This window comes from Carassius auratus, chromosome 40 (genome assembly GCF_003368295.1).
Source record: "Carassius auratus strain Wakin chromosome 40, ASM336829v1, whole genome shotgun sequence".
NCBI classification, from domain to species: Eukaryota; Metazoa; Chordata; class Actinopteri; order Cypriniformes; family Cyprinidae; genus Carassius; species Carassius auratus.
The window spans coordinates 4,959,603-4,974,687 of NC_039282.1; the positions used below are offsets into that span (position 1 = coordinate 4,959,603).

The 15,085-nt window shown below is 38.4% G+C and overlaps 2 protein-coding genes across 3 annotated transcripts; one reads left to right on the plus strand and one right to left on the minus strand.

Moving 5' to 3' along the window:
- The first annotated feature begins 1,011 nt into the window (after positions 1 to 1,011).
- On the plus strand, positions 1,012 to 7,697 carry dhx40 (DEAH (Asp-Glu-Ala-His) box polypeptide 40). Its single transcript, XM_026226137.1, is given in 18 exon segments — positions 1,012 to 1,433; positions 1,725 to 1,870; positions 2,393 to 2,512; positions 3,005 to 3,062; positions 3,065 to 3,231; positions 3,318 to 3,384; positions 3,564 to 3,695; positions 3,805 to 3,904; positions 4,035 to 4,121; positions 4,396 to 4,578; positions 4,676 to 4,756; positions 5,113 to 5,270; positions 6,124 to 6,238; positions 6,340 to 6,448; positions 6,526 to 6,620; positions 6,697 to 6,766; positions 6,872 to 7,100; positions 7,181 to 7,697. Coding segments are annotated over 18 exon segments (2,214 nt in total). The 5' UTR covers positions 1,012 to 1,255; the 3' UTR covers positions 7,300 to 7,697.
- A 3-nt stretch (positions 7,698 to 7,700) lies between these two features.
- Positions 7,701 to 14,995, minus strand: LOC113058343 (uncharacterized). Of its 2 annotated transcripts, none has more exons than XR_003277960.1 (11): positions 14,108 to 14,995; positions 11,705 to 11,837; positions 11,404 to 11,614; positions 10,914 to 11,190; positions 10,647 to 10,824; positions 10,058 to 10,134; positions 9,786 to 9,966; positions 8,904 to 9,152; positions 8,597 to 8,778; positions 8,360 to 8,508; positions 7,701 to 8,214 (listed from the first exon to the last, which is right to left on the minus strand). XR_003277960.1 is itself a non-coding variant. In XM_026226139.1 (11 exons), the coding sequence occupies exons 1-11, from the start codon at positions 14,393 to 14,395 to the stop codon at positions 8,105 to 8,107; spliced, it is 2,025 nt and encodes a 674-aa protein (XP_026081924.1). In that variant the 5' UTR covers positions 14,396 to 14,995; the 3' UTR covers positions 7,701 to 8,104. The 2 variants fall into 2 exon arrangements, 1 of the variants encoding a protein (XP_026081924.1); XM_026226139.1 differs by having other exon boundaries at positions 8,597 to 8,768.
- Positions 14,996 to 15,085: the final 90 nt, after the last annotated feature.

The window sequence follows — 15,085 nt, forward strand, 5'->3', positions numbered from 1 at the left end:
TGGCGCTAATGTGTTTTCGCGAGCTGTGTGCGTAAGAAGAGAAGAGGGTTCAAACCAGGCGGCAAGGAAGTCGACCGGAAGTTGAAGTCGGCTGCGTGCTGCCATCTTGTAGCAGAACTTCACTTGCGTTAGCATTCCCATTGACTCCCATTCATTTAGGCGTCACTTTGACAGCGAATAACTTTACATCTGAGGTGTTTAAAGACTCGGTTTGTCCATTATTTATTTCTAAAGATACACGACAATGTATAAAGGGCTCCATTACCTTCTATGTTACATTAAGGCCCCGTAGAAACAGTTTTTGTAAAAAATAGGCTAACGATTGCGTCATAACCACTCAACTCTCTGTCGCATTGCCGTACAGACAGGAGGAGAAGCTCGCAGGCAATTAACTTAATATGGCGTACTGGCGTTACATTTTAAAATACTATACAAAATAATTAATCAGAATACTTACTCCTGCTCACTCACGCCAAAGAACTCCTCGCTCAAGCTCGCCGTCTCTGCAAGATTAACGATGGCAGTTTGCACGCACAGCTACTAGAAGATTTACATCTGTCAGACAGGTTGCTGACGTCGTCAAGCTTCGTTTGAGTCTGCGCGTCAGAAACGGAAGTGCTAAAAAACGCTAAAAATGGGCTTCAATTGTCTCAGTTGAGTTCCAATGGGGTCGCTGTGTCCATTTCTTTTACTGTCTATGGTTAAAACCATAGACACAATGGTTCAAACGCTAATGTAAATAAAAGTAGGGGAATGATCCGAAACCTTAGAATGGAAAGAATACATTTTGATCTAACAGAAATTATTAGAAAAAATTCAGGAGATAAGAGCTATGGAATTGTTTTTAATTTTCTTAGAATAATCAATATGATTCAGAAGATTTGAGTCTTAATTTTTGTTTTGTTGACTCGGTTTATAGTTTTATTTTGTTTGGAATAGAGAGAATAGTTTTATTTTGTTTGGAATAAAAAAGTAGCAGACGTTCAGATCCACACTCCATATCAGTTGGTGGCGGTAATGCACATTTTCGTCGTGTGCCAACCGCCAAGAAAAACTCCAGAAAAGACGAAGAAGAACGCTGACGTAAACTAGCCAACAACTTGTAAACAGCATGGTATAATGTCTTCTGATTACGCCAGATAACGTGTGATTATGACTTATTAATATTCAGCTGAGCTTTAAGAAATCGCAAGAGGTGAAAAATTCCGCTGAGCAACGTTGGGAAGTGATAAACGGCACACGAACGGTCATAGACATGTCAAAATCAGAGAAGAGCAGAGAAACAGAGCACAGTAGTGAATCAAGAAAGCTGCCTATTTATCAGCACAAAGAAAAACTCATTCAGGCAGTGAAGGAAAACACCTTCTTGATCGTAACGGGTGAAACTGGCTGCGGAAAGACCACTCAGCTGCCTCAGTACTTGTTTAAAGCAGGTATGAATGAACATTACTAACGTTAACGTACTAATGAACTGCAGGTCTGTTCGTTTCCTGTGTGTGGGATCCATTCATCTTCTGCAGCATCTCTCTCTCTCTCTCTCTCTCTCTCTCTCTCTCTCTCTCTCTCTCTCTCTCTCTCTCTCTCTCTCTCTCTCTCTCTCTCTCTCTCTCTCTCTCTCTCTCTGTGTGTGTGTGTGTGTATCTGTCTGTCTGTCTGTGTGTGTGTGTGTGTGTGTGCGTGCGTGCGTGCGTATATGTGTGTGTGTCTGTGTGTGTTTTCGTCAGGTCTTTGCAGGAATGGTAGGATCGGTGTGACTCAGCCCAGGAGGGTTGCAGCCATCACTGTTGCCCAGAGGGTCTCCCATGAGATGGGGGTCCGGCTGGGTGAGGAGGTGGGGTACCAAGTGCGTTTCGATGACTGCTCAACAAAGGTACGAGATTACACTCTTATTTAACATTTCAACGTTTGTATCGACATTCTCAGAAAAATAGATCCAAAAGCTGTAACTGGGGCAGTACCTTTTTAAAAGTTAAACGTATATATACTTTTTGTTTTCTTTTTCGAAGTACCTTAAAAGTACACATCACTACCTAAAATGTTCACATTACTACCTAAATGTTATATATTAGTAGGTTCCGAAAAGTGAGAGCTTTTGTACCTTGAAGTTTTGCAATATTCTATGCCAAAATTTCAATAATATACACTACCATTCAGTAGTTTGTGTACGATTTAATCTTAAAAGAAAATTAATGGTTTTATTTGGCGAGGATGCTTAAAATAGATCAGAAGCGACATTTACATTTTATAATGTTACAAAAAATATATTTTAAATAAACGCTGTTCTATACATCAAGGGCCCTGAAAAAAGTATCATGCTTTCAACATTCTAGCCTATTTCAAAATTATGCATTTAGTGTACTTTTTAATGTCTTTTGCATTTTTCTCATGTCAGGACACTATGATTAAATACATGACAGATGGCTGTATGCTGAGGGAGATTCTCGCAGACCCCAGTTTATCACAGTACAGCATTGTGATCCTGGATGAAGCCCATGAGAGGAGCCTGAATACAGTATGTGGACTATATATTTGAAATTTGTGGTTTTACTTGGGAAATTACCCTAGTTACATTTTTGGAAGATGTTATCATTTCTTTTTTATTTTGTAGTTTCCTTGTATAAAAAAGCACTACAGTGGTTCCAAGTTATTCGCTTGTTAAGTCTGACGTCACGTAGCAGCGCTTTCGTGTCCAAACGCTCTATCAGTTACCATCAGAAAACAACAAAAGGTGCTAATATAAACTCACAATGTGATAGAATATTAGCGAAAAAGTTATAATCTTAACCTTTAACTCCATACCGAAGTCCCAGATAGCCAGACAATGAAAATATAAATATAAAAAAAATATATAAAAATTATTTGTGTTTGGGACGCTGTGAGCATGGAGACTGTAGTATATATATAAAATAATATCCACAAACACCTTGGTAATACTGTGGTGTGTATGTGTGTGTGTATATATATATGTATGCATACATCTTTAATAAGAGGGTTTGTTTTGCAGGATGTCTTGCTTGGGTTACTCAAGAAAACTCTGTCAAAAAGGTCCTGTGGTAGTAACCCCCCTTCAAAGTGGTTGTGATGTCAGCAACATTAGAAACGGAAAAGCTCAGCTCTTTTTATGAGAACTGTCCAGTATTCACGATTCCTGGGCGTACATATCCAGTCAAGGAGAAATTCTGTAATCTTATTGGCCCAAAAGACAAAGATAGTTCGGTCTATGTCAAAGAGGTGTGTGGGGACAATATACATTATCATAAACTTTACTTCACTACAAAACTCCCAGACTGTAAATGTGTTCTGTCTGATATCCATAGGTGGTAAAGGTGGCTTTAGATGTGCACACAAATGAAGCAGCCGGTGATATTTTGGTCTTCCTGACAGGTAAATACTCCATTGTTCAAATCTTTAGGGTCAGCAAGAAATTAGTACTTTTATTCAGCACAGACATATTATATGACCATAAGTGGCAGCAAAGTCATGTATAGTTACAAGATGTTTCAGTTTTACAGTAGTTTGCAGATTTTCTGTTGTTTTTAGCCCTGTGCTTGTGTTTTGAACAGGGCAGTCTGAAATCGAGAAAGCCTGTGATCTGCTCTTTGATAAGGCTGAGATCTTGGACTACCGTTATGATGTCCATGACCAAACTGTTGAAGGGCTTCTTATCCTGCCTTTATATGGGTCCATGCCAACAGGTTAGCCTGCCTTTAGATTTGTCTTAAAAGACGTAACGGAGTGAAATTTCGTGCTTAATCACGGAGTACTCAATACATGTTTTGTGATATTTCATGTTTTTTTTTACAGATCAGCAAAGGCAAATATTCCAGCCTCCACCGAAAGGGGTGAGAAAGTGTGTGGTAGCGACGAATATTGCTGCAACTTCACTCACAATTGATGGAATCAGGTAGATACAAGTCGTACGATATTAAACAAGCATCATTTGCTCAATGAGTAAATATGCAGATATAAAAAATGATGTATTTATGCCCAGAGGAACTCTTGTAGTGTTATTATTTTCTCTCTCTGTGTTGTAGATACATCGTTGACAGTGGATTTGTGAAACAACTGAATCACAACTCAAATGTTGGTTTGGATATTTTGGAAGTGGTACCTATATCAAAGTGAGTATCCAGTGAAAATCTAGATTTTTTTTTTAAATATGTATATAATTTTTATATATACCTTTTATTGTTCGTTGAATTTTTTTTATTATACTTTTTTTTTTTTTATTACTATATGTTTCTGTGACTATTGTGATCAAAAAGTATGTTATGCTAATTGTACAGTACTATATTAACTGTTTAGTGAGGAATTAACTAGCTTATCCAAACAATATATATATTTTTTTCATTTATTGTATTTTAATAAAGGTTCTGATGATGTTTTTCCACACAGGTGCGAGGCTCAGCAGAGAGCAGGCAGGGCTGGACGAACCTCTGCAGGAAAATGCTTCAGGATTTACAGTAAAGACTTCTGGGACACATGCATGCCCGAGTACACCATTCCAGAGATCCAGCGGACCAGTCTAACGTCTGTCATTCTCACGCTGAAATGTCTCGGTATCCATGATGTGATTAGGTATTGCCAGTCTCCATTCCTTTTATATTGTTTAATTGGTTTGTTAATAATTTAAATTTGAACACTTTTTTTTTTTTTTCCAATTACGTTATTTTAGATTTCCTTACCTGGACAGTCCAGAGGAACGGTTTATCCTGACCGCTCTGAAACAGCTGTATCAGTATGATGCTATTGACAGGTGAGTGACATGCGTTCCACAAACTGTTGCCTGTTATGTGAGAAAAAAAGCTGAGAATACTGTAGAATACTGCCAGCTGCATATTTCCAGAGGCCCATCTTGCCCCCGGTCCTGCTGATGTTCACAGTACATCAATATGAACATCAGTGTTCCTGTGGCTCAGTGGTAGAGCATTGCGTTAACAGTGCAAAAGGTTGTGGGTTCAATTCCCAGTGTACACATTTTAGCGTGAATGCACTGTAAGTCGCTTTGGAAAAAAAGTGCATAAATGTAATTACATTTTTTTTATTTAATGGCACATATTGTTCACTGTTTCAGTTCTTAATTTAAGTGCTAATATCGTCTTTTTGTTGCAGGAGGGGTGACGTGACCAGGTTGGGGAGGTTGATGGTGGAGTTTCCTCTTCCTCCTAATCTTACTCGTGCTTTGCTCAAAGCTGCCGCTCTCGGCTGTGAAGACATCATGCTGCCTGCGGCCGCCATGCTCTCAGTGGAGAACATCTTCATTCGACCAGGTAATCATTTCTGTTTGTCATCACACGTCTATTACATAAAGTCGGCATGAAATAAATATTAGTGTTTAATTTTGACACTTTTTGAGCTCCTGTAATATAAAATGAGACAATTCTCTCTGGAATTGTATGCAGGACATCTTCAATCATTTTATCCTCTTATGCATGATTTCAGCAATCTTATAAGAGCATTACACATCACACTGTGTGACATGGATCTGATAAACTTGGATACAAATATGTATGCAGACTATACAATAATGACACCTAGTGACTTGTGCAGTGTGTTGAAGGCTTAAAACTTAACATCTCGAAATCTAATCAACAACTGATGAATACAGCCAAGTCCCTGCCCTTACATTTTTCTTCTTTTACGACACTTGATGTGCCACAGTACAAAAAAATTATAAATTGTTGCTCCTTCGGATTCATTGCAACTTTAAGGTAGTTACTCCATGTCACATAATCGGTTTTAACGGAGCACATCCTGTTAATATATTTAAAAAATCCTGTTAATGTACTGGTAAAAATAAGGATTCACTGATAATACATTTCTGAAATTATTTTAACATTATGGCCTGAAAACTGATAAATGGCCTATTGTAAAATATTCTCGACTGCATTGTGTAAGTATATGAGAAATAAGACAAACCTAAAACGGTTATAAACGAAACTGGCCATTACAACATTATAATTTATTGTTTATATGCAGACATTCACTATAAGTTAAATGGTAACTGATACTTTTTTCCACAATATTAATATTTTAACAGTATTTTACATTAAAATAAAATGTCACTTCCTGTTAAATCTAATGTATTAGATAAATAAAATGTTGCTTCTTGTTGTTTTTTAGGTAAACCAGAAGGACAAAAGGAAGCAGAGATCAGACATAAAGAAATAGCAGCTTGTGCTGGCAGCTCCAATGATTTCCTCATGCTGCTCTGTGTGTTTGAGAAGTGCAGAGCGAGGTAGACCATAAAGACTGACCAAATGACTAAATAAGTCCACAGCTCTTTATGGAAATCATGTGAAATGTTGCCATTCATTCGTTCTTTGGTTCTTCTAATAGTGACAATCCATCGGCCTGGTGCAAAGAGCACTGGATCCACTGGCGAGCAGTGAAGTCAGCCTTCAGCGTTGAGACTCAACTGAGAGAGATTCTCCTACGCCTAAAGCAGGTAAGAGTTTCTCTACAACTCTATTTGCTTTTACTGTTATTAGTTGAATCTGTACTAGTTCTTGACTGTTTATGTAGCAGAACGACTTTCCACATGAGACGTTTGAAGGCAGCCGGAGTGAACTGCTGCGGCAGTGCCTTTGCCTGGGTTATTTCACCAATGTAGCCAGGAGGTGAGCGCCACGCTGTTATTTCATCACATAAAGTCTATTCATTAAAGCCAGTATTAAACTGTACGGTTTTCCTCAGATCTATTGGGAAATCTTTTTGCACCATGGATGGACATGGGTCCAGCGTTCTCATTCACCCCTCATCATGTGTAAGGAAATAAAGCCTTGCAAAAGTTTTAAAGTTTTAAATTTCTAAGCCTGTTTTCCTTTTCGATTGTTTTAACCTAACACCTACTGTAACTACTTTTATTCAGCTCTTTGGTCAAGAATTGCATCTGGATTGGATCATCTTCCATGACGTGTTGGTCACCTCACGGGTGTACGTGAGAACAGTTTGTCCCATCCGTTACGAGTGGGTGCAGGACCTGTTGCCGAAGCTGCATGAAATCGACGTCTATGAGCTGAGTAGTGTCGCTAGGAAAGAAGTAACCGATGAAGAGATGGCCCAGTGGGAGAAGAAAGAGGCAGCAAAAAGACAAGCAGGTGCGTTTGAAGAGGCTGAGCATTTTGAGGAAGTCAAATTGTCATATTTTTGTAACACATTTTTTTTTGTGTTGAAACAGAAGCCACAGAGGATGCAGCAAAGAAATTGGAAAAGAGAAACGATGAAAGCTCAATAACAGAGGCTCGAGCTCGCTACATGGAGCGAAAACAGCATCGGCTACAAAGAAAGGGCACATGAGAGGATCAAATATTCACCACAGATTCTGCAGTTGCTGAATACAAATATGAAAGATTTTATTATCTCAGATTTGAGAACATAATCTCCTTTTAATGCCACAGCACCGGTCCCGGTGGATTTTGAATATGGCTCAAGTCACAATATGTAATAAACACATTTTATATCTTTCATGTAAATAAACAGTATATTATTTTTTTTTTTGATACTGAGATTTTTACGTCTTACGAGAAGACTACGGGAGGTCAAAGAACAGCTCACATGTTTGGTTGACCATCCTGGATCGTATCCTGTCTGCTCTCTGCAGATACACAGAGCTGATTACGGTCCTCTACATTTGAGAGGAATACACCAGTAAGCTGTGCTTGGTTACTGAAGTTAATAAAATAAGAAATACAGTCTTGTTTTGAGTCTTGACTGTTTATTCCAACAACCAACCTTGTGTCTAATTTTCATTCAGTAGTGTAGACAGTGTCAATATTTATTTACAACAAGAGAAAATAAAAACTTGAAAAATGTTACAAAACAAGCATTGAATATGATCCATAGGAGCAAAGGAATATTTGTATAATAACACAAACAATGTTAGATCTCTGCCAGACTAAATATCAATTGTTCAGTGGCTACAGATATCTCTCCTATCGTTCGTTTGTGAGCTGGTGCTGAGGACTCCTGGGACGCAGAATCCGGGTCATTATTCCAGCTTGTGTGAATTTCCTGATGAGGAAAGGCCACTACGTCTGGTTTAAACTGTCCTCCACAGAAAACAAAGCTGGCAATGACCTCCTCCTCATCGAGCTTCTCAAACTCAGGGACTCAGGTCCTCTGGGACAGGGATGGCCAACAGCGCATCGGTGTATGGCACAGGGTTAACAAAGACTTTCTCAAAAATGAGGTCCATCGTGTCAGCAACATAACCTGTATCATAAAACACAAGCACAAACTTTTTTTTTCTTTTTAATTGGTTGGGTTTTGTTTTTGTATTTAATTGATTCTTCATCAAGATAAATACATTTTTTAATTCCAGAAAAGATGTGTTGTTTGAATCGATCTGAACCCTTACCAAAGGTCGGCTGTGTCTTTTGAGGTTTAACTCTGCACTCTTCCTTCCTAGACTTCGGAAATGAGATTTTGAAGAGAGGTACACCTTCCTCCGTTTCGGCCAGTGGTCGGTCCACATTTTCATTATAATGCATAGCAGCCAGGTATAGTCTGTAAGTTCAAGACAAAACGTGTTAATATTGACAGATATTTTAGGCTACAATTCCCAAAATTATCGAGTAAACAAACTGTCTTTTACCTGCACAACATCCCAATAAAAGGAAAGACAACATTCTTCGGGGCAAAACGAAGGATGACGGCACGGAAAGCCTCTAAAGATGAAGTTTGGTGGTGGGGGCTCAGTTTTGCAACATCCTTCAGCGTTCTTTTTTTTGTCAGCAACTTCTCCAACTTGTAAAAAGCTAGAGTATCTGCAGACAATTAGAAAATATCATATTAGAAAACAATACAGTACAGAATATTACAACGATGATCTCTGGTCAATTTCTGAAAGTGACTAAATAACTGTATTGTTTTGATGTTTAACCTGTATATTGATTTAATACCTGCTTGGAGCCATTTACTCTTGTCAGTTGTCTTGCGGATCACATGCTCACACTTGGGGTAAAGAGGATCCTCATGTGTATGAACATCTCGAACATGGTTCAGGATCGTGGTCCACTTTGCAATTCTCTCTGGTTCGGAGGTTGAGCTAGCTGCAGTCCAGTATATGTGATTGATGATGCTTTTCATCCACTTCTTGAGTTTCTCACAGTCTTTCTGCTTACTGATTGCTTCCAGTTTCTTGGAAATTCCTTACAATTAAAGCAAAATACATTCCACTTAGTTAAGATACTCATAAACTGAGTGATTACTCTATTGTAGCATAAGGACAAGTCTTTTTACCGAATAGGATATTTACACAAACTAAATCTAACATCAGGTCCTTCTCACCAGTATCATTATAAACTAGGGCTGGGATAAACTATTATTTTTTAAACGATTAATCTAGCGATTATTTTTTCGATGAATCGATTAATCTAACGATTAGAGAGAGAGCAAGAAGCGCTCATGTTGTTTGAAGACTGTTAGAGCACGCGCGCAGCCGGGGCTCTCTCTCGTACGCGCCCTGTCAGGCGCACCAGTCACTCTATTCTACATCACTCATCGATCAAATAAGGCTTTGACAGCCGCCAAAAAAACAAAAAAACAAAGATCAATGCAGAAAAACCCCTGGATTGGTTATATAACGTTGGACAGAATGTTGATCTGGCCATCGCGTATATTCAGCGCACATAAGGTAAACGTTTTGCAAACGTTTTTTAGAGAAATAAAAACCGGTCGACGAACGTTGTCCCAGCCCTACTATAAACTCAAAGAAAGGAAAGGCTGGAGCAAAACTGATAGATTTTGTATGGTGTAATGGACTATTGACACTGACAATGTACCTTTTGCCATGTGCCAGACATCGTAGTAATGGGTTATGTTTCTCTCTCTGAGGAACTTCTGTACTTGTGGATGGCGATCAGTGACGATGCAATCAAGATTGATGCCACGCGACTCCAGTAAAGCTAGACTCCTTTTCAGGCCCTCTTTTTCCATGTGGCAGCTACCACCAACCTCGTTGCTCTGTTAACACAGAAAAACAATAAATTAACAGAACTTTGCTTTTAAAATTATAACCAATAACCACTTTTCGAAATAATTTTTTAAGGCTCACCTGAACCAACTGAATGTCCACAACGGTGTTAGTACGGAGATCCATCGTTGCATAACTGCCGTACTTTGCAGAGTGTGCTGTTTTAGATCAAATAGTTACATTAGTGATCAACATTCAATACTTTGGTATTATGTCTAGCATTTTATTTAGGTCACTCATTTTAACTTCAAACAATACGTAACCCCTGTATTAGGGGTGTAATGGTACGTGTATTCGTACCGGACCGTTTCGGTACAGGGTACGAATACACGTACATTTTGTGTGCGGAAAATAAGTACATTTTGGTGCTTCCAAACGAACATATTAAGTGGCGGAAGTCTCTGCATTCAGCGCAAATCCCGCCCTGCAGCTGATTCAGGCCGATGAATCACTGGATGCGTGGTGCAAGCGTCTCAGCTGCGTGGCGTGTCTGTTTTTAATTCTACTCCCATGTTAACAGGTTAGAGCTTGCAGTTTAATGTTTGCATTTCTCTCCCTTACTGTACCGAAAAGTGACTTTAAAACCGAGGTATGTACCGAACCGTGATTTTTCCGTACCGTTACACCCATACCCTGTATAAACTACACTATTTCAGTAAAGTATCAATACCTGGAGAGTCAGCTCTCATGTCACCACCAACTATCACTTTTTCCTCCTGACTCAGTGACTGCAGATTCACATCCTGTGTGGCTTTCCAGTGGTGAATAACTGCCGGCTCAATGAAAGCTCTGGCGTGGCGTTGAAATGTTTCATACCTAAACAACTGTAGCTTCATTGCCTTGAAGACCTGTTGGTGTGGGGGATAAATAATACATGTAATTTGATCCAAATTTAAGTAATTCACAGTCAAAGTAACTACAGTTGCACATGATTTACCTTTTCGATTAGTATGAAAGATGCACCACTCAGGTACACGGCGGCAGAAAGGTGCAGATTTCCAGACGGCACGCTCCCAATGACAGGCTGGCTATTCCAGTGTCTTGTAAATGTGCAGCGGGGACACCACTGCTTCACAGACAGGAATGTCCCCAGCCTTTGGGTCCTCACATCACATGCCCGGGTGCAGACTGGACATACATTAAACAACTCCATGATGCAGCTCTCGTACACTATGTACTTTTTGCTGTTGTGGGTGGGAGTGGATGAATCTGCTCTATATCAAACCAGAAAGAAAGGAAAACTCATTTTGAGTTAAACAGATTGAGCTTTCATCTGGACTGTAATTTAAACCAGCACCCTGTTTGCATCTGGTTAAATAATATTTATGCACATAAACAATCCTAAAAGTAATGCTATAAACAACACCAGACTAATTCTTTATGTTAGAATGAAAGCCACGCATATATCTTCACACTCAGTAACTTACGACTTAAGTGAAGAGTCTAACGAAGCGGGATCATGAGTGGAATCCTGTCCCTTTAAAGCTTCCTCTAAAGAGCTGTGCTCCAATGCATCGTCCTCCAGCTGTTCATCGAGGTCTAGACGAGGTCTCTTCACAGGTGTCGATGACAGGCCCAAAGGGTCTGCATTGGACATCCCAACACCGAAATCTTTGCAGGAGACATTTGCCTGGACACCTGTGTTTATTAATGAAAGCAAAGAGAAATGCCAGAAAATGTTTACTAACTAGATCAAAAGTAAATGTTGTGAAGATGGCGGGTACATACCTTCACTTCTAAAGTGGGGCAGCAGAGTCTTTAAGGAGAGCTGTGTGCCTACAGTATGTGTTTCCAGGGGGTCTGTCTGGCAGGAAACATCCCTTGAGAGAGGCAGCTGAATACAAGCACTTGATGTGCTGGCCTGTGTAGAGACAGTGAGGTCAAATTAGTACTCGATTTATTACTTTGCATATATTCCAGGTGCAAGTCATAATAAGATAAGCATGTTTACTGAATAACAATACTGAAATTATATCTATGAAATTATTAAAAGACATCATTTTTTGTATACATATTTTCTCCTATTAGAAGATTTTAAATATCTTCTACAGAATGACTCATGCAACATTGAAACAAGATAACAGCGAGTTAATTTTTATAATTTAAATGAACGGTCTTTTTAAAATGGACACATTTTTCTTTGTTTTATTTAGTTAAGTGGAATACAGAGCTTCACGGTTTAGGGAATCTGAGAAAGAACTACTAATAAATACTATAAAAATGAATATCATATCTAAGCATACATTGTGTTTGTTCTTTGACCATAGGCACTGAAAAACAACCTCTTCATGTCATGTTTAAGAATAGGGAATAGTGATCCACTGTGTAAATAATGTTTAACATTTGAACATCTTCTTCAAAATCATTTTCACATTTTACCATTTCATACATTGAAACCCAAATGTGTTTTTTCAGCCAAACTCTGTTCTCTTGTCGCCTACTGAGATTAATATCCTCTGTGAGTAATTAAAGTTAATATTTCACTAATTTAATAACACACTTTAATGTTGACAGTTCTATCATGTGTATTAATAGTAACATGACATGCAGATTAACAAATAACATACTATCTTTAAAGTGTTTTAATTTTACAGTTTAAAATTATACTCAATGATATTGTAGATCACATAGATATTATATAAATTAAATGTTACTATGATAAGTATGGAAGTAATTGCTTTATGAATATAACTCAAATTGAAAATACAAGAAGAGTTGTGTGAATGTTTGCATGAGGAATGAAGCAATGCAAAATTAAGTCAGTGTCTGAGATATTTATTTTCTCTCGATGAGAACAGCATCCATAAATGTCCAGTTCATAAAATGATCAACTATTGTACCAGTGACTTCAGCTCTCTCATCCAATCTAAAACAGACAGTGGCTTTACATAATGATCAATATATGTGGAAACATCACAAAAACAAATCAAAGCAATATTATAACATTGTTAATGAGACATATGATTTCTTATCCAAATGTAAAAATAATATTCTTAGAGTAGCTGCTGACTTATGTCCAAAAAGGCCACTTCAGAACAATGCTTTAAGGTTTATGCACTGTCTTATATAATCAGTTACAAATTAGAATGATTACAATATTAGCATTTTCACTGCAAGAAAATTTTTTTCAGTGTGTATGTAGCTTATTAGGTGACAGAAACACTGGCTACATACATACAAACTAAACAAGAGTTTATAAATGACACAAGGATAGCTAGGCCTATATTTAATAAACAGATAGGCTACATTTGTTTCAAGCATAGTTGTGAACACACTGCATTAATAGTCACCAGTAGCCTAATTATAGGCTAATAAAAAAAAGCAATTAATGCCCCACAAATTAAATGTATAAAAAGCTAAACACATCCAGAAAATTATAAACTATATCCCAAGGTTAGCATAGGTTATTCGCTTGTTGTTTTGCAGTGTGCCTGGAATCAAACAAGCAAAACAGCTTACAGACGATTTATCATATATTACACAATAATAAAACTTTTGACACTGTTGAAATGCTTCAATGCTTAAAACTTACACCTCATTATCTGTTCAAAGTAATCAATCAAACAAGTAGCGATTTGAGGAGCGTGCACTGATGATATTTTCCGTTCCATTTGTTTGCACGTTGTTTCAAGGACACGCCCACAACAAGGGAACTAATGACGTAAACTCCACCCACGGGAACAAACCAAACTATTAAAAATAAAGCATATATGAAATATATAAAAAGCAAAATACACCAAATAGTAAAAACTATATTACGTAAGATAGATTATTCGCTTATTGATTGTTTTGCTGTGTGTCTGTGATTAATCAAGCAAAACATTAGACAATTTATCATAGTACACAAACTATTCATTGTGTTGGTACTGTTGCAGTTAATGCTACATAATGTAGAACACGGAAACTTCATTAACTGTTCAAAATAATCCATTAAACAAGTAAGAGCGTGCACTGATATTTCCATTTGTTTGCAAGGTTTCAAGGACACGCCCACAACAAGGGAACTAATGATTATTCATGTAAACTCCACCCACAGGAACAGTTTTTCCACGGGAACACAACACCTGCCCGTTTGTCGACCCCAGAGGCTTAACTTTTGACAAATCATAAATTGTATATATGATCACTCACCCCGGGGCGCCGCTGCGGTCGTGGAGTCCTTGCAGGAGGAGTAACGTTAGCGTAAGGCACTGCGTCGCTTTTCAGCATGAGCTGTGAGGAGAAGCCCATTTCCACCTGCATTGCGTTGGAGAAGCAATCTCGCGTAAAATGCAGTTTGCACACTCCAGCTCTAGGCGGGAACTCGCGGTCTTCCAGGCCAAGTGCATGCAACCACTGGCGCCTAATTTTCAAGTCTGCTGGAAAACTATGCAGTCCAGCAGTGTTGTTGCAACCAGCAACGCTACACTTACGTACCATCCTGACCACTGTACTAAATAAAGCCAAATCTACGCTAACTAAGCTATCCTAACTGATGCAATACTATAACTATGCTTCTAGTCGCTTTGGATAAAAGCGTCTGCTAAATGAATAATTGTAAATGTACTAACGTTACACTAACAACTATGCTAATTTACTACATAGGCTACACGAAATATTCTAAATAACTTTATAAATGCTATGCTAAATAGACGCTTAACACATTATATCCTCCTGATTGTTTTCAATACTCGCAATTCCAACTCTTGACTCACTACACTGACTTTCTTCTTCTTCTTGCTTTTTTTTTTTTTACGGCGGATCGCAGACAAATATGTGCATTACCGCCATCTATCTTGAAATGGACCATTGACACTTCCTATTCTATAACCTCTCAACCAACATAAATTCTCCTTATTTACCCGCACCAAGGCTTCATACAGTTTCATCCGGCGCTGCGAGTTCAGCTCCTCCCTACACTGACTTTGACGGAACAAGATGATTTTATACTGCCAAGGGCGTGGAGAGCTGGAAACTGCTTACGTCACCTGTCACTCCTTACGTTACGTCCCACCGCAGCCACCGTTCAACCGGAAGATGGCAGCACTCAGACGTTTTTATAACATATATTGTAATGAAAAAAAAGGAGACGTTACTCGAATCAATGCTGGTGGAAATCATATTAATGAT

Coding starts and splice junctions, on each gene's coding strand:
- LOC113058343 (XM_026226139.1), bottom strand. CDS start 14,395: ATGGTACGTAAGTGTAGCGTTGCTGGTTGCAACAACACTGCTGGACTG. Junction 9,967..10,057: donor TGGACATTCAGTTGGTTCAG/GTGAGCCTTAAA, acceptor CTGTGTTAACAG/AGCAACGAGGTTGGTGGTAG. Junction 9,153..9,785: donor TGTCTGGCACATGGCAAAAG/GTACATTGTCAG, acceptor TTTAATTGTAAG/GAATTTCCAAGAAACTGGAA.